Raw genomic sequence first — 23776 nt, forward strand, 5'->3', positions numbered from 1 at the left:
AACAAGTGGTGGCATCCTGCAGGGGAACAATAGAGCCTTGTTGTATGCCAGGTCAGACACTCCGACCCACGACAGCCATAATTTCCCCACTGACTCAGTGTCCTCATGGCTATCAGGCAATGTGGAATCCACCGGCCATGGCATTTTGCCAAGCAGCAGGTGCATAAAGCTGCATGAAGCTTTATGATGGCGATGGGGGATCTTCTTCGGCCTAACATTCCCTTCCCGGGGCTGCATGCCAGGGGTGGCCCTGCAGAAGGTGGATGTGGGCAAAATGAATTTGGGTGGGACCAGCCACACTCTCATCTACATCCACATGCATCCACATTTGAGCAGATGTAGATCTCTCTCTCTCCCTATCCCTCTCCACACACAATGCAGACTCTTTCTCACATATAATACACACATGCATACATACATACCTCGCACAGAAATGCTTGCATAGCTCTACTGACTGTTATATGTATTGGGTCTCCTACTATGAATAGGAAAATAATATAGAAGAATGACTATTTTTCGTCCTTGGATGAAGCATATGACAGACATTTCTCTTCCATACTATATCAGGAATAGTATATGCATTTTTATAACTGGAAAAGAATGCACTGTGTGTTAGATTAGGAGCCTTTCTACAGGGAGCAGCTTACGTTTATCCATGTACAATTACTTAATATCATCTAGGTGCTTTTATACTGTTTAAATGATGCAGTTTTACTTCTAAGAATGAGATAAATGTAGTAAATTACATTCACTGCATTCTGACACACACACACTTACATTCCTTATATTCATATCAGATAGAAATCTTTAGCTTTCAAAAAGGATTCTTTCAAATGCTAATTTATTTATCTGACATGGGATAATGATATCCACACCCGGAAGAGCAATATATGATGATTCTGCCTTCCAAGTATGGAAAGTGTGTATTTAAGATGCCTCTATTTACACCTGCAGCTCAAGGGCAGGGAATCTAATAGTGTTTGTGATACTGTCTACCATATTCACTTGCATGCCCCTATCCTCCCACCCTTTCCACTTACGCATGTTCTTCTGTCTTATCTCATTCAAGTTTGCCTCCTTATTTTAAACATATTACTGTTGTGCTTTCCATTTTAACCTATTTATACATTACATACTTCAGCCTTGACTTGCAGGAGTTCAGGGTTGTAACCAACATGTTTTTCTTACTTGTCTTGTCTTCCTTTCTCCCTATTGATACTCCCCCACCTCATGAAGTTCATGAACCAGGTATGTGACATGACTTCTGAATTCCTCTAATTGTCTTGATGGGTAATGTGCACAGGAATTCAAAGGTGGAGCAAGGAAACAGGAGATAACAGTGAATAATTCTTAACTTTTGCTTGGTTTTAATTATTCTCCCATAACATTTGTGATTTAAAACCCATGTGGTTTAACATCCTTTCCATGTAAGTATCTGGGGGACATGAAACACCTGCAAAAGAGCACTGCTTGGAACATAGAGAGAGAAAAGGCAAGGGTCATGCTGAGAGAGGATGATGGGTGTTGTAATCAAAAATATCCAGAGAGCATAATTTTCAGGAAGGCTGCCATTGAGGATATTGCAGAAAACTGCAGCAGACTCAAATGAGTTTAAATTTCCACAAATACTATCTGGTAATTCCACATTGGAGTGGCTTTCCTTGAGCTGTATAGATTCAATAGACTTATGTGTCTTGTTTAACCTTTCCTTCCCCCACTTATGGGGGGCAAATTTAGTCATAGAAAAATATGGAAAATAAAAAACAGCAGCCCAAAATGTGCTCTTCTCCCAAAGGCTAAAACATGAAAATAAGTATTTTGGGAGGCTTCATGTATGTTTGGTAGATTTGCACATGTTGGAGAATTTGCTTATGAAGGCATTTGTGCAGAATCCATGGGCAATGGAAGAAAAGAGTCCACAAAACACAGATGGAAGAGATTTTACAATGTCTTTTCATCCCTAGCTGGTGTTTTCTTAAATCAGCAGCTAATGGAAAATGCAGAAGCAGCATGGATCCAAGTCCTTTTCAGACATCACAACAAACACTTCTTGACATTTAGAAAGGGCTTGAGATTAAAGAAAGCCTCGGAAATTGTTTGCATGTATTAAATAATTACTTATGTTATATTGTATAGAAAACTTGCTATATTCGTGAATGAATGTTCATTGCACAGGTACATGGGTATATGGTTGCTAAAACAAGCTGTTTATAGCCTTATTAGGCCCAAACACAGATGGATTCGGAAGCAGGTATTTTCTACAGCTGGAGCTAGGTTTCTCTCTTTCATGTGGAATATAAGTCATTGCTGAGCAAAGCTCACTGCAGCATTTAGAGTCCATGTTTATTCTTATTATTTGAATGAAGTATTTGCTAGCACTTTCCGTAAACAACTTTCTCCCTTTTAGTCATAGTTTGAGAACTTAAAAGCAAATGATCATTGGCTGCAATGCATATAGATGTGTATTTCTTATAATATATAATGTCTAAAATGGGTGTACCAGACCATCCACCCAGGAAAAAAGATCAGAAGAAGGAATGTTCTTTTCTAAACACCTTGGTTCCCTAGAAATGGGGTTTTGCAAGGTTTTTCATACTCCAAACGAATGAAATGGTACTTGCATTTCTTCAGGATCATCTTGTTTTAAACTCTGGGAATCATCCTGTGCATGATTAACCCAAATAAATTTTTGTAAACAGGATGGTGAATTCCCTTTGATTTATGCTATGTTGGCAGATTACTTGCAACTCTATGCCATTAACTCTATGATCTGGTATTCACCGTTCACCTTCACTGACTCCCCATTGGCTGCCTTTACCCAGCCCTTTAACAGCACAATCCTATAATATCTACTCAGAAATAAATTCCATAGAGTTAAATAGGACTCACTCCCTGCTAAGTGTGTATAGAATTGCAGCCTAATTGATATTAATTTTCCTTCCCTCTGACTACTGATATACTCTGCTGGCCTTCTTTCTCTCCCTACTCCCTCTGGACTCTCACTGCAGAGTTCAAAGACCCTGTATTAACATGTTCCTCTTGTTTTCCTTCTCTTGCTGTCGTTACATCTTGTTCCATGACACTTCTCAACTGATGAAGTTCATGAGCCAGGTATGTGACCTGACCTCCCAATTCTATATTAGCTCTGATATGAACACAAATATACATGTATGTGTCAATGGGATGTTGGAAGGAAAAAACAAGATCAACAAATACTATTAACCAACTATCACTTACAGACTAGTTTCTCTTTTCCTTGAGTTCTCCATGCTTGCAACTGCATTAACTTTGTTTTCACATCCCCACAGCTTCTCCAGGTGCCTTGTTGCATTATTCTTAAAAAACAAACAAAACAAAACAGCAAATCAAGCCAAAGCAACAGTCTTTTTTTTCTGTTTTCCTTCCTATCAGGTTCAAAAATGTTAATATGCATATTCTTTTTCCTTTATTCTCTGTTTCCTATTTCTGCTTGCTTCTACTGTGACTCTTCCAGAAGAAGTCCATGAAGAAGGTATGTGCTTTTCACCCCAGAAAAAAAATCTTCCTTCCTTCCTTCCTCCCTTCCTTCCTTCTTTCTTCCTTTCTTTCCCTCAGCCTAGCTCAAACAGTGCTTAAAAATATTTTCGGTTGCATGTGGTGAGGAAGAATTGGGCCACACTAGGACAGGGGTTTTTCTTAGTAGATTTCTGTAGGACAGACTGCATGGACATGCTCTATCAACCTGAGCTATCCTACCCTACAGAGTTGTAAGGATAAAACAGAGGGCAGGACCATGGCCTCTCCGGAAAAAGGATGGGATAGAAATGCAAGAAAGAACACATGGAAAGTTTGCTTGGGTAAATCGCACACACACACATATTCTTTAGTGGCATCATTTGGTGCTTTGCAGCAGGATGAAAGGAAGAACGGGCAGACAGCTGCCTTGAGGAGCTTGCAGACCAAAAGCACACTGAGCGTGGCATTTATCCTCACAGGACCCAAGAGAGGTCAGAATTGCTCCATTGTATGAGCTAGTCTTCCAAGGATGGAACTTTTAGCAATTTCTTACCATCTAATTCAGCTATTGGACATTGCACTACTTTTCTGTTTCCACAGTGTGGGAATTGATCATTCTAGGAACTGAAAAGGGGGAAGGGGAAGAGAAGGCAGGTGCTTGGGGTGGACAGAACAAGAATGATATTGACTGGATTGCCTTTTTCCCTTTGCCTTTCATCAGCAGCTGGAGAAGACGGAGAATATTTTGATGGTATTTTTGTGTCATTTGGAGAAAGCACATCCTCTTTTCTAACACCTTTTCCCTTTGCGTCTAATTCTCACTCATTGTAAAGCCAGGAACTGGGCCAAATCATCACAGCTGCAAATGTACAACCTTTCATGCCTCCTTAGCATTAGGGCTTGCTTTATCTAAAGCCAGGCTCACCTGAATATTTGAGGCAATACCAACAGCATAGATATACCATGAGCATAGATCCTGGGCAAAGATCTGATGCAAAATGCACGTGTGCATTTAACATGCAAGTTTTTAGAAATGACAGGCCATGGGAGATGTGGCTGCCAATTATCTGGATCACAGGGATTAGAATTTAACTCTTTTGCTGCCACTGCTGTGTTCCTGAGAAAAATCCTTCATCTGAAGCATTGGGAGGAAATTTTTTTTTAATATTTGGCATATATTTGTGCCATTTTGATGTGTTCTACCTCAGATCAGATGTATGGCTAACAATGAAGAAGCACACTGGGAGAGAATAACAACTTCCCTTACTGACATGTTTTGATCCTTTTAAAATTTCAGGTTCTGAAGGGAGGGGTCAAGAGCTTTCTTACATAAGATCACTTCTTATCACATAAGATCCCCTTATCACATGCTTATTTTCCAGATTCGTTGTTGTTGATCTCATTATTTTAAGGCAAAGCATTCGTGGATTTTTTTTCTTTTGGCAGGGTTTTTTAAAAATAGGGATTATGTTTCATTGGACATTACCTTTTATACAACAACCAGAAGAATCAGAATCAGAAAAGAAAGGGGCATCAGAAGAAAGGATTTTGCCATGATGATTCTATGTTTGTTTGTTTGTTTGTTTGTTTGCTTTTCCCAGTTCCTTGAAGATAAAAAAGAAACTATTTTAAAGATAAATCCTAACTTTGGGACTTGTCTCTATGCATACACTACATCTTGTGTTGCCTTGCACTTGGAGGCTTTCTGTTATTTTTTTAAAGTAGACTAGACTTTTTGTTTTGCTTTGCCCTTATCTGGTATCCTGGAAGTACACAGGGTTAAATCCAACATCATGTGAGTGGATTTCCACTTGTGCAAGAGATTCCTATACTCCTCCATCTGCTCAAGGGGTTTCCCAACCCTCTGGAGCAGATTTGGGGGAAGCACAGGGACATGTGTGGGGTGGGGGGTGGGGAATCCACTCTGCTAGTAGTGTCCATTCCAGTGGTGGATGACCAGTGTTGGATACAACCTACAATTATTACTTTTATTCCAGGATCAGGAAACTAACTCTTCTTTTAACCACATGTTCATGGAATTATTCCTAAAGGACCAAAACATATCTAGACATTAGATAGCTATCTAAGCCAATGGTACATATATCTCAGTGCAAATTGTGAGAAATAAACAGATGCAAAGGAGCTCAGAATGAAGAAAGGGGATTTTTTTCTTAGTATACATATATGTTTCTCCACACTGACAGCTTTGAGGTGAAATAAGGAGTATAGTAGTCATTTTTTGACATAAGGAGTTGAAGGGAAGGGAACATTATATGCTTCTGAATACCATCCATAACAGATTGTTTGGTGTGATTTGTGTTTTCATTCCCTATATGTTATGAGCCATTTCAGTTTGAAAAGCTCACTGCCTAACAGAGGAGAACATAGATACTTAATACTTTTTAGTTATTTATTTCAAATACAGTATGTATATATCACCCTTCCTTCCAAAACACTGAGTAGTATACAAAATGCATTAGAACAAATAAAATACAAAGACAGAACAAAGAAAATTATCAACCTAGGTATTAAAATCAGCAAATGTTTACCCTCCTTATAGTAGATCAAGGAGGTCTACTGGCTAAGCAGTTGGCTTTTATGTAAAGAGAAAATCAAGAGGGAGCAAAAGCATGCCATGGTCTGCACATGGTACTAAATGTGTGGAAGGAGGAAATGCTTGTTTTTCGCAGTATGGCATAGCTTTTCTTCTACCCTCCCCTAAATGTGCCATTCTTTATGTATAATCCCTGCACTGACTGTAGTTAGCATAGTTACCTAAGTTGAACTGATCCAGCTTCCCCAACCCGGTACTTTCCAGATGTTTTGGAGTTCAACTCCCATTACCCCCAGCCAGCATGACCATTGATTAGAATGCTTGAGAGTTGTAGTCCAAAATATCTGGACAGCACAAGACTGCAGATGGTTCGATTAACTCAGACATTTCCAAGGTGTCTGCATGTGTTTTAGCCCTTTCTTCTGAACATCTCTAGGCAATATCTTAGTACTTTTCTACATAAGGCATTTATTGTGAGCTTGTCATTTTTTACTCAGTATTGTGACCCTTCAATTTTGTTTCTGTTTTTAAACAGCGCATGTGACCCAGGGAAATTGGGACATTGTTTCCTAAAGCAAAAGAAAATGTTATTTCCACTTGTGTATTTGTACTGTTTTGCTAATACCATAGTGCCACCTGCAGGTTATGCCACAGAAAAGCAGGAAAGGAAATACTTGTGCAGTTCTCAGATCTCATTTTTGCAACAAAAGCAAAGGTAGATGCTGGGGATTAAAAGCCTTCAGAAAAGCCATTAGTCAGCTTTCTAAAGAACACCTTCATGATCTCTTTCATCTGAGGCTGATTCTTTGAAGTGTTGCTTTGAATTGGAAGACAAGAGAAAAGAGTAGTTTTGAGTAACACGGTATTATGACTTTAAAAACAATTTAGCCTGTCAGGACTGAAAGATCAACATAACAATTTTTTTTTTTGCTCAATTCTTCAAAGTCATGTTCTCCATTCTTCAAATAAGGCAGCAACCACAAGTAGGCTGTGAGCTTTTTATTACTGAAATCTCACCTCAGAATAAATAAATAAGTCCCCGAGAGACCATTGTATGACTAAATTCTTTGAATTCATGCATAGCATGTGGTTATAAAAGACATCTTGATTTTGAGAACTGAGACTCAAAACTTTAAGGGAAACTCCTGCCTTCCCGATGCTATGTTGGAGCTTTCATGCAAGCTCATTTCATTTTTCTTACTGTTTTACTTATGAGTAAAACTGGCCTGCCAAGGAGTGTGTCTTTATGATATTTCCAGAGTGTGGCCAAGTGCCTTTGGGATGTTTTCATGTGACTGGACATCCCTTCTGTTTCTTTTGTTTTAGCAAAGCGGACTAGAATATATTATATTGTTCTAATATTTTCTTTCTCCATCTTTTCTTCCTTCGTTCTCTGTACCCTTCCTGCCTTGTCATGTTTAGAGAAGAAGCCAAGAATACCAGTGTAAGTGTGTATGAGCAGTTGTTTAAAATGCCCAATGTTACAACGATTCTTTTAAAATGCTTACTTGGCTGGCTTCAGGCGGATAACCATGGGCATCCAGATGTGTTGTTCTTTTGTGTTTGGCAAGCTGCGCTTCTTGGTCATGTCCAAATAGCATCGTTCACACGCCTTGCAGTGAAGGTTGAAGCTCTTCTTCAAATACATTCTGCCAGCTGGATAAAGAAGTGCACATCTGAGTGGTGGAATGTCGAGAGGCATCAGAGTTCATACCTAAAGTGGCATAAATCAGCAGTGGAAAGAAAGCAGATCTCCAGATACTTTGGACTTTAACTCCCAGCATTCCTCCCAGCATAGGCCACATGTCTGCAAGGGCTTCTGGGAGTTGGTCCAAACTATCTGGAGATCTGACTTCTGACCATCTGTGGCATAGAATTAGCAAACATGAGAAAAGAGAACAAGTTACAGTAACGAAACCATGAGGGTGGGGGGAGACTTAAAAAGTAACACACAGTGCAAACCAGAATTTACAGTGAGGAAGGAGGATGTTTGTGAGTAAAGCAGGCTTTGAGAAGAGGGAGATCGGTTAAAGGACAGAAAAGGAAGGCTATTACAGGCATACTGAAGCAGGAAAGTGGACGGGAAGGACCATACAGGGCAAGGGATAAAAGGTGGCTGGCACAAAGGAGATGGTATCAGCAAGGGAAGTTCCATTCCAATAAGATATGAATCTGGAATCATTAACAACTATTCCTGTATCTCTGTCAAAATATTGTCCTCAGACATGTGTAGCTTCAACTCAGAGTGAATTGGACTCTTTTGTCTACTAAGTGCAGTAGCTGTCTAGAGGTGAAGATGAATGTATTTGGGTAGAATAGAATAGAATAGAATAGAATAGAATAGAATAGAATAGAAGGTCTGTGGGTCTTTGGAGATCCCTAAAAGCTTGGTTAGGCCCTTAGACTTCATGTGCAATACCTGTTTTCAAGAATAATTAGGTTACTATGACATAATCTTCATAAGCAATAGATAAATCGTTCCTTCATCAGGCAAAAATTCATGTCACAATAAACCTGTTGGTCTCAAAGCTGTGATTGGTTTGGTCTCTGTGAAGGCTCATACCCCTAGCCCTGTTACCTACAACTTTACATCTTTTCATGGCAGTGTGATGTACTGCATATTCTTTCCATCCCTCCCAGTTCCGAAAATGCTTACTCTAGTATTTTTTTCCCTTTCTCTTTGCTCCATTCACAAAGGCTGACTGCACCTAAGATCCCAGAGGGTGAAAAAGTAGACTTTGATGTAAGTATTGCTTTCTTCCAATGATTCTCTTGTCACCCCCTTCTAAACTTTCAATATATTTCCAATATAAAGAAATAGGACTTCCATATCATTCCTGAAGACACTTCAAAGCAAGATTCCTAATCATAAGAGAAAAAGAATGTTTGGGGCTGCAATAAAAGAGAATACCAAAGAATTATTGAGTGGGATGAGCTGTATAATCCAAAATATTATTACTGTTATTATAACCATCACTGCATCTCTCTTTCTTCTTCAGGACATCCAAAAGAAAAGGCAGAACAAAGATTTGATTGAGCTTCAAGCCTTGATTGATAGTCACTTTGAAAGCCGGAAGAAGGAAGAGGAGGAGTTAATGGCCCTCAAAGAGAGAATCGTAAGTCACCCTGATGTGTTCTTCAAAGTTATGTCTTCTCCAAGATGGTCCTATGGCACTATTTAAGAGACTCAGGGCTAAATTTTAATGGATGCCATACACAATGAACTATCCCTTTTCTTGGGTTACCCTGGCTATCTGTATCAGATCATGATTTAATAGATTTGAACTACTCAGTCTCAATGCAGTTTATCTCTCTAATGTGGATGGAAGATATTTCCATGCTTTTCTTGCCAAAAGCATGAACAGAGTCATAACAAAACTACTCACCAATTCTTATCTTATGTGCAATGATAGGAGAAGCGTAGAGCCGAAAGGGCAGAACAGCAAAGGATCCGGGCTGAGAAAGAGAAGGAGCGTCAGTCCAGGCTTGCGGTAAGTCTGCTTGTGTCTTTTTCCCTTTGATAAGCAGGCCGGGCCTACTATTAGGCAGAGTGAGGTGATCCCCTCAGATGGCAGTTGGTGGGACTCAGCAATGGCAATCACCTGGCTGTCCTTCCTGGACTGTGTGGCTGTTGGCAAGTAGAGCTGCGTATGCCAGACTACTTGTCCTGGCCTGTTGTCTCATATAGGCTGCAGGACAGTATCCCATCACTAGTAACAAACTAAGGTTCAGCTGCCAGTCCAGTGAGCTTAGATGCCTGAACTGGGGAGGAGCTGCCCTCTTGTCCTTTGATTTAGGTAGCAACATGTCTCATGCAAGCCCTGTTGCTACCTTGCTGTCTAAGCAAGAGACTTCTTCAGGGGGGTTTCTTCTAAGCAGTCCACCTTACAGTTTACCTTAAAGAAGTTACAGGTCCCTGCTCCTTTATGCCTCACTGGGGTTTCCCAAGTCTGATCCAGGTTATTCTCTCTTTTACATTGCACAGGAGGAGAAAGCAAGAAGAGAGGAGGAAGATGCCAAGAGAAGGGCAGAGGATGAACTGAAGAAGAAGAAGGCTCTCTCCTCCATGGGTGCAACATACAGCAGCTATTTGGCCAAGGTAAATCTACTTTGAGTGGGGAAAGGGAGGTTTGGCCAATAGTAAACAAGTATAGGATTCCTCAGCTGAACTTTTCTTAGTTAGAATTCCCTAAGATTCCTATGCTAAGGATTCTCTCCTTCCATACTGACAAGAGCTTGAAAGACTTTCAGCTTTCAGCATGAAAATTTTGAAGCAAAGGAATTGGAGCTTTGGTGTTCTTCTGTAGAGATGCCAACAACTTTGTTTTGCAAGGAAAGTCATGCTTCTCCCCAGCATATTCTCCCATCAGGTGCTAGAGCAGGGATTCTTAAGAAACGAATCTTCACAAAGTTAAGGCAGCCACTGTTTTAGATGGCTTGTCAGGGCTGGGCTGTGGGCAACAATCTGAGGGGAGCTGGGAACCAGGAGCTGTGGGATGATGCCCTTTAGGCCTGGAAACAAGTTTGAGAGGGGCCTGAGCCTCTCAACTGTCCAGGAAATTGATATGGAGATAATTAAAGCTGCTTCCCTCAGCACTTCTTTGGTGGCACCTATGGAGCTCCCCCTCCCTTTTTTAATGAAAAGAAATGCCTGTGTAGAAAAGCTTCACCCATGTATGGTAGTCTCACTCTAGATAGGGTCCCCACATGTTTACCAGAAAAGTACGATCACCTACGCACCATGCATTTGTATCTTTTATTTTTGCCTCTAGTCAGAAAGGAACAAAAGACTGGTAGGATGACAGTGGCTGCATTCATACATGACAAGGAACCTGCATGGGTTCACATTTTTTGTCTGCCTGACGATCGAGTAGTTTCTGTTATTGTGGTTTCTACTCTCCCTGCTCAATCCTCTCACTGTTGCCACGTATCCATCAGCCGCCACACCTAAAATTCAGTCCCCATGTACATCACTCCCTGCCTATGGCACTTGCTTCTTCCTAGTTGCTCCACAGATAGAGACTGGGTGGCTGAAGAGGTTCCAGCAGTTGCCACTCTTTCCAGAGGACTCTGTGGTAGTTGCATACAAGGATAACCCATGATCCTGGGTTCAGACAACACAACAAACCATGCTGGTTCAGAGGAAGCATAGTACAGTATACTATGGCTAAGATCAAACTACATGTTCAGCAGTGGTAAAACAAGCACCATGGTATGTGGTGTAATCTGAACCCAGCCAGTATTTCTTGGCTCAGTCAAGAAATACACTGTAAGAAGGAATTCATGTGACTCCTTAAGAACAGAGTTCTTAACTAGCTTAAGAATGGTTGCTCTAGTGCCACCTTCTTCACTGTAGTACCATCCAGAAGTATTGCACTCCAAATCCCATAATTCTCACCCAGATTGGGAGTTGTAGTACAACTCATTTGGAGGGTCCGAGGTTCTCATGTGTGCCAAGTTTCAACTTTCATCTGCTTTCTTCAGTGGGATTGAATTAACGCAGGAATGTGAAAATTCTGTTTCTTAACAGGCTGATCAAAAGAGAGGGAAAAAACAAACTGCGAGGGAACTGAAGAAGAAGGTACTGGCAGAAAGGCGGAAACCCCTAAACATTGACCATCTTAATGAAGACAAACTGAGGTAAAATGCTGTTTTTTATGACTAGTAAGAAGGATTAGCTTGGGGATTTATGCTAAATCACCTGAGTATATTAAATGGCTTCATGGTGGGAGTGCTTCAATGGCCTTCTTTAGAGAAGCTTTGTTGTTGTTCAGTCATGACGTCATGTCTGACCCATAGCGACCCCATGGACAACATTCCTCCAGGCCTTCCTGTCCTTCACCATCCCCAGGAGTCCACTTAAGCAGGAGTCACTGCTTTTTAATATGCTGTCTAGATTTGCCATAGCTTTCCTCCCCAGGAGCAAGCATCTTTTAATTGCTTGGCTGCAGTCCCCGTCTGTAGTGATCTTGGAGCCCAGGAAAATAAAATCTGTCACTGCCTCCATTTCTTCCCCGTCTATTTGCCAGGAAGTGATAGGACCAGTTGCCATGATCTTAATTTTCTTGATGCTGAGTTTCAAGCCAACTTTTGCACTCTCCTCCTTCACCCGCATCAAGAGGCTCTTTGGTTCCTCTTCACTTTCTGCCATGAGAGTGGTATCATCTGCATATCTGAGGTTGTTGATATTTCTCCCGGCAATCATAATTCCAACTGGTGATTCAACTATCCCCACCTTTTGCATGATGTGCTCTGCATATAAGTTAAATAGGCAGGGCAACAGTATACAGCCTTGCCGAACTCCTTTCTCAATTTTGAACCAATCATTGGTTCCGTGTCCAGTTCTCACTGTTGCTTCTTGACCCGCAAATAAGATGGTCTGGTACTCCCATCTCTTTAAGAACTTGCCACAATTTGTGGTGATCCACACAATCAAAGGCGTTAGTATAATCAATGAAGCAGAAGTACATGCTTTTCTGGCACTCCCTAGCTTTCTCCATGATCCAGCATATGATGGTAATTTGATCTCTAGTTCCTCTCCCTCTTTGAAATCCTGCCTGTACTTCTGGTAGTTCTCAGTCCACATACTGCTGGAGCCTAGCTTGTAGGATTTTGAGCATAACTTTGCTAGCATGTAAAATGAGAGCAACAGTGCGGTAGTTTGAACATTCTTTGGCATTGCCCTTCTTTGGGATTGGAATGTAAACTGACCTTTTCCAATCCTGTGGCCACTGTTGAGTTTTCCAAATTTGCTGGCATATTGAGTATAGCACTTTTACTGCATCATCTTTTAAGATTTTGAACAGCTCAACTGGAATACTGTCACCTCCACTAGCTTTGTTGTTGCTCAGACTTCCTAAGGCCCATTTCACTTCACATTCCAGGATGTCTGGCTCAAGGTCAGTGACCATCCCATCGTAGTTATCAGGGACGTTAAGGTCTTTCTTGTATAGTTCTTCTGTGTAATCTTGCCACCTCTTCTTAATCTCTTCTGCCTCTGTTAGGTCCCTGCCATCTTGGTCGTTTATCATGCCCATCTTTGCATGAAATGTTCCCTTCATATCTCCAATTTTCTTGAAGAGATTTCTGGTCCTCCTTATTCTATTGTTTTCTTCTGTGTCTTTGCACTGTCCATTTAAGAAGGCATTAATTTCTTCTAGTTATTCTCTGGAATTCCGCATTCAATTGGGTGTATCTTTCTCTTTCTCCCTTCGCTTCACTTCTTTCCTCAGCTATTTGTAAAGCTTCCTCAGACAGCCATTTTGCTTTCTTGCATTTCTTTTTCTTTTTCTTTGGGAAGGTTTTAGTTGCTACCTCTTGTACAATGTTGCGAAGCTCCGTCCATAGTTCTTCAGGCACTCTGTCTATCAGATCTAATTCCTTAAAGCTATTTGTCATCTCTACTGTATATTCATCAGGGATATGATTTAGGTCATACCTGAGTGGCCTAGTGCTTTTCCCTACTTTCTTCAATTTAAGCCTAAATTTTGCAACAAGAAGCTCATGATCTGAGCCACAGTCACCTCCTGGTCTAGCTTTTACTGACTGTATAGAGCTTCTCCATCTTTGGCTGCAGAGCACATAGTCAATCTGATTTCTGTATTGACCATCTGGTGATGTCCATGTGTAGAGTCGTCTCTTGGGTTGTTCGAAAAGAGTGTTTGCTATGACCATCATGTTCTCTCGACAAAATTCTACCAGCCTGTGCCTTGCTTCATTTTGTACTCCAAGGCCAAACTTGCCTGATATTCCAGTTATCTTTTGGCTTCTTAGTTTAGCATCCCAATCCTCCATGATAATAAGGACATCATTTTTTGGTGTTAATTCTAGAAGGTGTTATAGGCCTTCATAGAACCGGTCAACTTCAGCCTCTTCAGCACCAGTGGTCGGGGCATAGACTTGGACTACTGTGATGTTGAATGTTTTGCCTTGGATTAAAGCTGATATCATTCTGTCATTTTGGAGATTGTATCCCAGTACTGCTTTTCCTACTCTTTTATTGACTATGAAGGCTACTCCATTTCTTCTGAGGGATTCTGGCCCACAATAGTATACCTGATGGTCATCTGAATTAAAGTCATCCTTTCCTGTCCATTTTAGTTCACTGATTCCTAAGATGTCGATGTTCAGTCTTGTCATCTCTTGTTTGACCACGTCCACCTTGCCTTCATTCATGGATCTTACATTCCAGGTTCCTATGGCGTATAGATCTTTACAGCATCTGACTCTCCTTTCATCCCCAGATACATCTGCAACTAAGTGTCCTTTTGGCTTTGACCCAGTCGCTTCATTCTTTCAGGCGCTAGTAGTACTAGCCCTCTGCTCTTCCCTGTAGCATATTGGACACCTTCTGACCTGAGGGGCTCATCTTCCAGCGTCATATCTTTTTGCCTTTTGGTACTGTCCATGGAGTTTCATGGCAAAGATACTGCAGTGGGTTGCCATTTCCTTCTCCAGTGGATCACATTTTGTCAGAGCTCTCTGCTATGACCTGTCCGTCTTGGGTGGCCCTGCATGGCATAGCTCATAGCTTCATTGATCTTACCAAGCTCCTTCGCCATGACAAGGCAGTGATCCATGAAGGGGTTAGAGAAGCTAACATTCTGCTATTAGTTGTGCTGCAGAGAAGTTTTGCTCCCCTTCTCATAATGCTAGAGTCGAGTGCCATCCCATGAAACTGAATGGTGGGCAATGCAGGACAGAAAAGGGAAGTACTTCTTAATAGCTTATAGTTAAATAATGCAACTTGCTGCTGCAAGGTAAGGTAGCAGCCAACTTAGATGTCTTTGAAATGGGTTAGATGGGCTATCAAAACAGACTGTCAATAGCAGCATGTTTCTGCATATCAACTGCTGGAGACATTTTCCCTTCCAAACATGCATAAGATTGTGCCCTAAACCTCTTAGATTATATGCTCACTAACACAATCTCAAATGTGTTTGTGTTTCTGCTTTTTCACAAATAGGGATAAAGCCAAGGAGTTGTGGGATTGGTTATACCAGCTGGAAACAGAGAAATATGAATATTTAGAGAAGATCAAGAGACAAAAATATGATGTGAGTAGAAAAAGAAACCTTACTTATGATACTGTTTATTCCTTAGCCCAAAGCAAAATTGGTTATTATCCACCTTGGAGAGGCCAGCTGGAGGTCCATAACACCTCAAGTGCCATCCTGAGTACTTATCAATAGAATAAACATGTTTGCTCAGGACAGGTAACTTCCAAATTATCTACCCAGAGTGGATTTTGACTTACAGAAGGATAAGAGATATCTTCATGATGTACCTGGAGGAAAAGTGTTGATTAATATGCCTGTATCCATTATAAAGTACCTTGTGCATGTGATGCTTCATTACATGGTTGTATTTTCCATCACAGAAACCAAGAGCAGGTTGAAAAACCCTATTCACCCATCTCCACTGATCGGCACTGGACTAAAATAGCTAGGGGTCTAATGCTGAACCCTTTTCTGATGTCACCTGCCTTTCCTACTCACATTCCGTATGTATGTAGTACAGAAAGGCTAGCGCAATCTCTTCTTTTGTCTTGCTGGGTCTACCTGATACCTGCCATGATAAAAAGGGCATAGATCACCCCCTCTTCATGTTGGGCTAGAAAAAAATACTCCTGAGTTCTCATCATCCTGTGAGCCAGATTCTCCTCTCCTGGCAAGTGAACAAAGAGTAAATGCTCGGTGCATGTGTTAAGTCTACTGTGCTTAGACCAGAATAACATGCAGGCCAATCCCACATTATCAGGCCTATGCATATTCACCTGTTTGTGTATAAGCAATACATATTTTACACCCTCTCCATGTAGGTGAGCTGAACCTGGAAACAGGGGATTGCAAATGTACAAAATCTGCTCCACCATTGCTCTCCATTTTGAAGATGTAAGAGAACAGAGCGTCCCTCTTAAAATATAATTTCTTTATTTATTATATGTACTCGTATATCCAGCCTTTTTTTCCTTTCAAGGAACTTAGGGTGCCTTACATAATTCTCTTCCTCTCAATCTTATCTTCACAAGAAGAGCCCTGTGAGGTGGGTTGGACTAAGAGTCTGTGACTGGCCCAAGGTCACCCAGTGAACTCCAAGGATGAGCGGGGACTCGAACCCAGACCTCCTGAGTCCCAGTCCCACGCTCTTAACTGCTGCTCCACACTGGCTTCTCAGGCTATGCCTGGCATTAGAATGCTCATGGAGTCCTCTGTCATTTGCTCACAAGACATGATACAAGAGGAACTTCAGAGACTTCCAATGTCATTTGGACTGTGTATCTTTTTCTGACTACATATTTCAAACATCTGGATTTGTGAAGTACCCCAAAGCCAATGTAATTGTCTTGATCTCTCTTAGATTTTATCACTACGGTGCAGGGTGGAGGCACTGTCCAAGTTGTAAGTACAAAAAATTCACTCAAGTGACAAAAGCAGCACAGGCTGTTTACATGCATGAGCCTCCTGCATGTTGAGAGTCCGGGTGCTCCAGGTTTTACCCAGATGGACAACAGACTGGCACTCAGTTCCCGGCACAGAGAGCAGGACAATGGAACCAGGGTTGTGTTGTGTTGTATTTTCCTGCCACCAGTTAGTCATTCAGTGCAAGCTGAAGCAGTATCACTCACTGCAGAGCAGCCTTGTCCAAACTGGTGCCTTCCAGATGCATGGGACTACAATTCCCACCATGTACAACCATCCTGGCCACATCTGGAAAGCACCAAGTTGGGAAGACTACTCTAAGATATACCAGCTGAGTCCTTAGACACTTTAAATGGACAGCTTGTAAGATTCTTAGCTGATCCTGCATTGACAGAGAAGTGAATTCCTGAGTCTGGTCTACACAACCAGCCATTATCTCAGGTACCTGCTTTGTAAGGTCAATGCACTGCCACAGAAACAACCCATAACTTCTAAAAGGTCAAGCTTGCCATTTTCAAATAATCCATGAAAGTGTTCCACATCTGAAAATGAAGTGCTGATTAAAGATGCTGTAGTTTCCCCATACCACAGGATTACAGAAAATCCAGAATTCTGACTGGGCGAGGAACCAGAAAGACAAGTTTAATGGAGCATGGGCATCCCCTTCACATTTGGCTTGTCAGAACTTTCTTGGAGGCATTTGCCTGCCTGCTGTTAGAAGGAAACATTGGTTTCCATCAGAGGTGGAAAATATGTGGCCCTTCAGATGTTGGACTACAGCTCTCATCCTCCCTGAGTGCTGACTGGGGCTGACAGGAATTGGAGTCCAACGTGGGCTTCCCACCCTTGACAAGATGAGGGACCTTGAATCTAATCCATCAAGACAATTATTAGGGGGCTCTTTTCTTAATCGTTGAGTTAGAGAGATTAAAAGGAGAATTGCTGTTGACCAGAAATGAGCAAGGTGGCAGGGCAAAGTTTATGAAAAGAGGCAAAAAAGACAACTGGCCAAAAAGTAAGGAATCACTGGAAAGAAAACATTGCTTTTTAAAGCCATGGCAAGCCAGGTTTAGGGCTTGCTACTTTCTTGCCTATCTCTGCTGCCCAGTGCTTAAGTGCCACTCCTGTTATCTTCAGCTGATTGCAGGTTTAGTAGTGAAGGTAAGTGCCAAGCACGGAGGCTCTATGGATGAGCAGAGCTAAGCTGGAAGCTTGACAGATACCTGGTATATGAGGAAAATCCTAAGCGCCATTAATGAATTCAGGTCCTTGAGGCAGATTTTAAATATTCACAAGTAAGTATATCAGGTGACTAAGCTGCCGTTTTTCATGTTGCGTCATGTTGCTTCCAGTGTCAGAGTCTCTTGTTTCTGCTTGCCATGGAAGAAGGCTGGGACCTGCAAATCCAAAATGGGAAAGAAGGCTAAAATGTGAACTCTTTTTGGTTTAAGTACTGTGTATTTCAAAGTGCAACAAACTATATTGCTGGCCAATTATTTCTAGGACTTTTTTACTCAGAAAAATGTGAACACGACTAATGAAGAATTTTAATCAAAAAGGTCTGCATTTTCAACATATTTCTTAGGGGGAAGTGAACATATGCCAAATGGTGACCAGAGAAACTGGAATAGTAGGGAAACTACAGTCTACAAGGACATAAATATGAAGTTGACATTTCCACTGTTCATTTCTATAAACAGAAAATTCAGTTGTGACTTCTACCATGACTGAAAACATAGTATCCTCCCATGAAAAATGAGAAGGCCGCAGCATTTACCAGGATCCGGGAGGTGGTTTGGAATTCACATCATATTGCTCCTTCTGTGGTTGATTCCTTCCCCCACCAATCTTTCCTTCTTGTACCTTTTGAAAACTCTTACTCTGGCTAGCCAAGTAGAACTAGCATAAAAAGGAGACCCTGACAATAATAGGTAGTACATCTGATCAGGACTCACCAAACTCTGACCCTTTCTTCATTTCTGTATGGTTACCACAGGAGTAGAAGAGCTACTTTTGGTTTCCTTCTCATGCTGTCTTGCTGTGATGTTTGGAAGTTGGAACCATAAACTGATTGTATAAGTCCTTCACATCCAATCATTGCTCTTCCTCCCATCTGGATGACAATCAGATAAGAAGGATCCATGCAATTGGCTTTGCCCACATGGTTCTGGTTTTGGTCACAACCATGGTAGCGTTAGCTATGGAAAAGCTAATGTGTTACTGCAGTGACATGTGAAAGAAGTCTCAGTCAATGGCTTCTTCAATGATCACTGGCAGTTTCTAAAATTCCAGTTATCCATAGATTTCCCATGGCCAGTTAAGGCTTTTGGAAGCCTTTTAGTTCAGTGCCCAACAATTCCAGTTTCTCTTTCCAAAGGCAATACCTCTCCTTTGAAAATTGCTTGTGTTCTTTAGAATAGAGGCTGATGTGTATCGAGCAACACCCAGGAGAAACTCTAGAGGTAATTGTTGCTGAGCAAACATCACTGGTTAACTTCCCAGCTTCAGAATCTTTTTATTTTCAGTTCTTCACTGACAATACAGGTCAATCTCTGTCTTCCAAATCAATGTTTGCTAACTGGCTAGTAAATTTCCAGCAAAGATGATGGAACAGAAAAATACTGGATCATGAAGAAATAGACAGGATGCATAGACAACTCGTCACATAGTCACAGTTTGACCATGCACATCTAATATAAATGGTTTCCACAAAATATACCAAGATAAACTTTAAAGAGTATAATCCTATACATGTTTAGTCAGAAAAAGTCCTACAACCCCCAGCATACTCCAGCCAGTTGTAGGACTTTGTCTAAATATGCATAGGATCGTGCCCTAAGAAGGATAAAGCAGATAGTCTTTCTCACACACTGCTGTCCCTCAAGCAGTTTGTCATGAAAATAACACCTTTTCTGGTAAGTTTGCTGCCAGGTAGCAATGTCTTTGTCTATCCGTTTTTCATTCAAAAAAGAAGACGTTAGGATCCTATCCCAGGTCTATGCACCAGAGCTCCTGCCAGGTAAATGCCTTCCCTCTGCTATGGAAAGTTAGAACACTTTTAAAAACCTAGTCATGTATGTTGTTCGCAGATCACCACCCTCAGGAACCGGATTGATCAGGCCCAGAAGCAGTGAGTATTCGTAGCCCTTTCCAACCCAAAGTTTGGAAGCTCCACTCATGTGTCTGCAGCGGTCACTTCAGTCTTCTTTTCCTTGTTTTCTTCTTGGAGAGGGAAGAGGTGGAAGGAAGAGCAGAATGACATATTCTAGTCTGCTTCCTTCCCTTGAGAAAACATTGGTGAAACTGAAGTGTATCTGTAACCGTCATGCAAAAGAACCCACTCCTCTTCTGAGAATCTGCAAAGTTCACCTGTGAATACAACAATTGTTTGTGCCAGCATGTGCACTTGAATCCAAGCACGTCCTTTAGGCGGCAGGGTGTATTATGCTTGAGATTCTAAGGAACAGGGTGTAATAACACTAATGATGTCCACGGCCAATGGGTTCTTTTCATTCAGCCTCCTCATTTCCCTTCCCTGCCTCACCTCTATGCAAATCATATACTTTTTTGCTTGGTTTTGCTCCATGTTTCCATTGATGCATGTCTCCATTAAGAAACCTAATACATCAGAGATGAAGGCCAATGGGAGAAGATGCAGCAGTCCAATGAGAGGTCACTGTTCAGAGTGGACAGCTGTGGGAGGAATGAAGTAGGGAGGGCTTCTCAGATGCTGTTCGACTCTCCTGTTCTTCATGCACAGTCTTTGTGAGGTTGGCTAGGCTGAGAGTGAGCAACTGGCCCAAACTTACCCAGTGAGCTCCATGGCCTAGCAGGGACTAGAGCTTGGCTCTCCCACAACCCCAGTCCAACCCTAACCACCACACCACACTGGCTGTCAGTGGTAATGCTTCTAAATAATAATATCTACTCCAGCCCAGACAAGATAAGGCAAATGACAGGACTTCATGCAATCCAAGTAGATTTATGTAATTCAGATTTTAAAGATAGAAAGGCCCTCTGAAGTTTAAAATAGTTGTGTAGGAAGCTGTGGCACTTTGAAGAAAGAGGCAGCTTTTTGTCATAAAACAGACCATCCTTTGTAGAAGCAGTAACTGACAACTTGAAGCAAGTGCAAAGGGACTGAATGTCATCTGGAACCCAGTGGTAATGGTGACCAGAGCAGTACTGAGGTGGGTGTAAGCGACCTTGAGCTTCTTGAACTTCAGGAAACTCTACTAGTCTTGCAAAGAAGCGCTCCATATAAAGCCTACCAAATCTGCCTATAGCACAAGTGCAATGTCAGGATAATAATCAGTCATGTTTGTTGCATGGGCTTTATAGGCACATGTGCTAGAATAAGTTAGAGGACTGGGGTGCCACTAGTCTCCATTCTCTGAGAAAACATTTGGCCAGTGTTGTTCTCTAAGGTCTAAGGTTGTTTTCAAAACAGAGTGTCATTCTAGAATCTGAGTTAACTGACAGGTAAAGTATTTGCACACTATTTGTGTGTTTGTGTGTATGCATGCGTGGGTGTCATTATGACAGATCCTCTCACACAGGAAGCTATCGCAGAACAAATCTACTAGTGTTGGAAACCATGTAAGCATGAAAGACATTCCCTGTAGCTACTGTATCTAAGCACCTCCCTGTTCCCTGGAGAAGTCTATCCTGGAAAATTCCTCAGAAAGCTGATATTCCAGTCCCCATGCTACAGTCCCCCGGTTGTTAATCCAGGCTAACTTGTGTAGCTTGTAGTACCAGCGAGGACTAAATAGCAAGCAAACTGCTGCATCTCAGGAGGAATCTGTTGCTGTCACAATGCAGAAATGTTAACACTAGACTAACTTACTCACCTGGAACTCAGCTGTGTACTTAGATCATAGCAGAAAGGTAAGTGCCATGCATGTTTTGGGTGTTGTTTCAGTTGCATGCAAAATGAAACAATACAGAAATCACACAACCACAGCAGAAGAACTCAAGGATAATATACCTGTTCCCCATGACTACAGAAAAAGTAGAATTAGTCTCGGCAAAGGCCTTTGTGCAGTTTTGAAGAGTAATGCTTTGTGAGCCATCAGATAGGTAGCAAGCTTGAAATATGTTTCAGTTCAATCTCTGAACATAGTTTCTGTTAAGATTTTAAGTCAAGAAAGGGCAACTTCTCTATTTTAAGGGACTAATTATTTGCTATACATATTGGAGATATATTTTGTTCCCTAACACAACCTCTTCATGGTTGATCAGACTGTATAATACAGTTGGCACTGTCTAGCCATATGGGATTCACAGTTCTGGTATACATGTATTTAGATATGGCTTGGGCACTACATATTCAAAGTCAGGAGAACTCTGACCTTAAGTTGTGGGGTTTTTTTCTGACAAGTATGAGTGAATCTGTGGCCCTTTTAAATGATATGTTGACTATCAGATATTTGGCAGGGCTGCTTGGGGAGAGACAAATGATTCAGAGTCCCAGTGGGACTCATGGACTGGCAACTCCTTGATTAAGTAAAAACTGCACTGGTTGTGATAAAACATTTTTTAAAACCCCATGATATTTGTTGTGCTTCCTCTCGTGCTGAACCACACAGATGAAGGGGCATGCAACTCACCTGGGCTAGTGACACGAATTGCAGAGCAGCTTACCAAAAGGACAAAGTAAAGGGTTAGAAAAAGACGACACTGCCGCAGGCACGCTGACATGTTTTTCTCCTTTCTGTATTACAGCAGCAAGAAGGCTGGAGCCAAAGGCAAAGTTGGAGGGCGCTGGAAGTAAAGATCCGGAAGGGACCTGCAGGCCGAATCTTCAGCGTTGGCATGGCTAAACATTGCTGGCCTCCCCAGTCCTCTTTAAACATGAATTCTGTTCCCTCGCCTGAGCAAAACCATAGTTGCAACATCAGCCTGAATTGCCTACTGCTTATTTCATCCTCCAGAACCACCACCCTGGAATGAAGATGACTCCCTGCTGACACCTTTTACTACCTGCTGCGTGTGTCCTTTATTTTCCTAATTCCAGCCCTACGCTGCCCCATAGATTGCAGTGTACGAATCCTTTGGTTTTGTAAATAAAGTGTAACCAGTAATAGACTTCAGCCACACATGAGTAGCCATTCTTCTTTTTCTGTCTGCTACAATTGGTTAAGGATATATCTTCTACCAAAAATTTGGAGTTTACTGACCCAGTCAGGCAATAGAAATTGGCAAAGGACTGGCAAAGTAAATAAATGTCAGTTTACACTACACAAAGACTGTATAAGGTTGAGGTGTAATTTACACTCTGATCCTTTGCCTGTTTACATAGAAGTAAGCCATTCTATGTCAGTTGAGGGTTCATAGAATCACAGCTGTAAAGCAAAAAGAGCCCAGTAGAAAATTTGGGTCATAAAGAAAGCCAATACCCATCAATTTATGGACCAGAACTTCTTTGATCTTTGACTGTCCACCAGACCTGCTTTTCCAAAATCCCCATTTGCTTTCCTCCTTGCATCTTCCAGAGGAAGCTGGGGTCATGCTTACCAGCAATTGCACCTCCTATGGGCCTTGCTGGATTAAAATGAAAGCTTGCTTAGTGCATTACCCTCTTTCATACAGCAGCTGACAGATTCGTATGGGAAGCCCATAAGCAGATCATAGAGACATAGTGCATTTGACCCTGGAGACAGAGTCCGACTTTGCATCTAAGTCACTATGGATGAAATTCCCCTTGGGTTGCAGGTAGCTTGCCAAGCATGCCAGCAACCTACTTCCAGCGGGTTTGCACATAACGAGAAAGCCTAGTGTGTCCCTACCATGTCCCAAATATTCAAAAAGGCAATGGCTGGTGGGATGAGACACTCTGTGGGGAAACACACCCATGATGTCTTCTTGTTTCTTGCAAATCCGGTTGGAATGCAGCCACCACCGCCAGCACTGTTTATAAGACTTATGCTGATGAATGCATCTAATCTCTTAAAGTCATCTGTTGGTATCCATCACCTGATCTTGTGGGGGTGAATACCATTCTTTCCTAAGCTATCTGAAGAATTACTTCTTTTGCTGGTCTTGCATTGCCCTGAATCTAAAGTGTTGTTAGATGAACCTGGGTTCCAGTGTTATAAGAGGGTAAGAAAAACTAGGTATCTACCTATCTACTTTCTCTACTGCATGCATAATTTTATATATACCTATAATTATTCTCCTTTTAAAGAAACATAATAGCCTCTTTGGACTTTCTGGTTCAACACAAGGGGGCCTGGAGCTGAGTTTGCTTATGTCCCCCTCCCATTTCCTCTGTGCTTCCTCTTTGGATTGCATTTAGTCGAAC

General features: G+C 41.6%; 1 protein-coding gene across 1 annotated transcript; it reads left to right on the forward strand.

Annotated features, from left to right (window-relative positions):
* The first annotated feature begins 2235 nt into the window (after positions 1-2235).
* Positions 2236-22562, forward strand: TNNT3 (troponin T3, fast skeletal type). Its single transcript, XM_044426087.1, has 12 exons — positions 2236-2251; positions 3100-3111; positions 3494-3511; positions 7472-7493; positions 8747-8792; positions 9049-9165; positions 9463-9540; positions 10035-10148; positions 11580-11689; positions 15015-15105; positions 19560-19600; positions 22198-22562. Exons 1-12 carry the CDS (start codon positions 2236-2238, stop codon positions 22244-22246), a joined length of 714 nt encoding a protein of 237 aa, XP_044282022.1. The 3' UTR covers positions 22247-22562.
* Positions 22563-23776: the final 1214 nt, after the last annotated feature.

Source organism: Varanus komodoensis, unplaced genomic scaffold (genome assembly GCF_004798865.1).
Source record: "Varanus komodoensis strain SLA01 unplaced genomic scaffold, ASM479886v1 scaffold16, whole genome shotgun sequence".
Taxonomy (NCBI): domain Eukaryota; kingdom Metazoa; phylum Chordata; class Lepidosauria; order Squamata; family Varanidae; genus Varanus; species Varanus komodoensis.

What these genes read in the sequence shown, in the direction of transcription:
- TNNT3 (XM_044426087.1), top strand. An exon ending in AAGAAGCCAAGAATACCAGT is followed by an intron (nt 7,494 to 8,746) that starts GTAAGTGTGTAT and finishes CCATTCACAAAG; the next exon opens with GCTGACTGCACCTAAGATCC. An exon ending in CTTAATGAAGACAAACTGAG is followed by an intron (nt 11,690 to 15,014) that starts GTAAAATGCTGT and finishes TTTCACAAATAG; the next exon opens with GGATAAAGCCAAGGAGTTGT.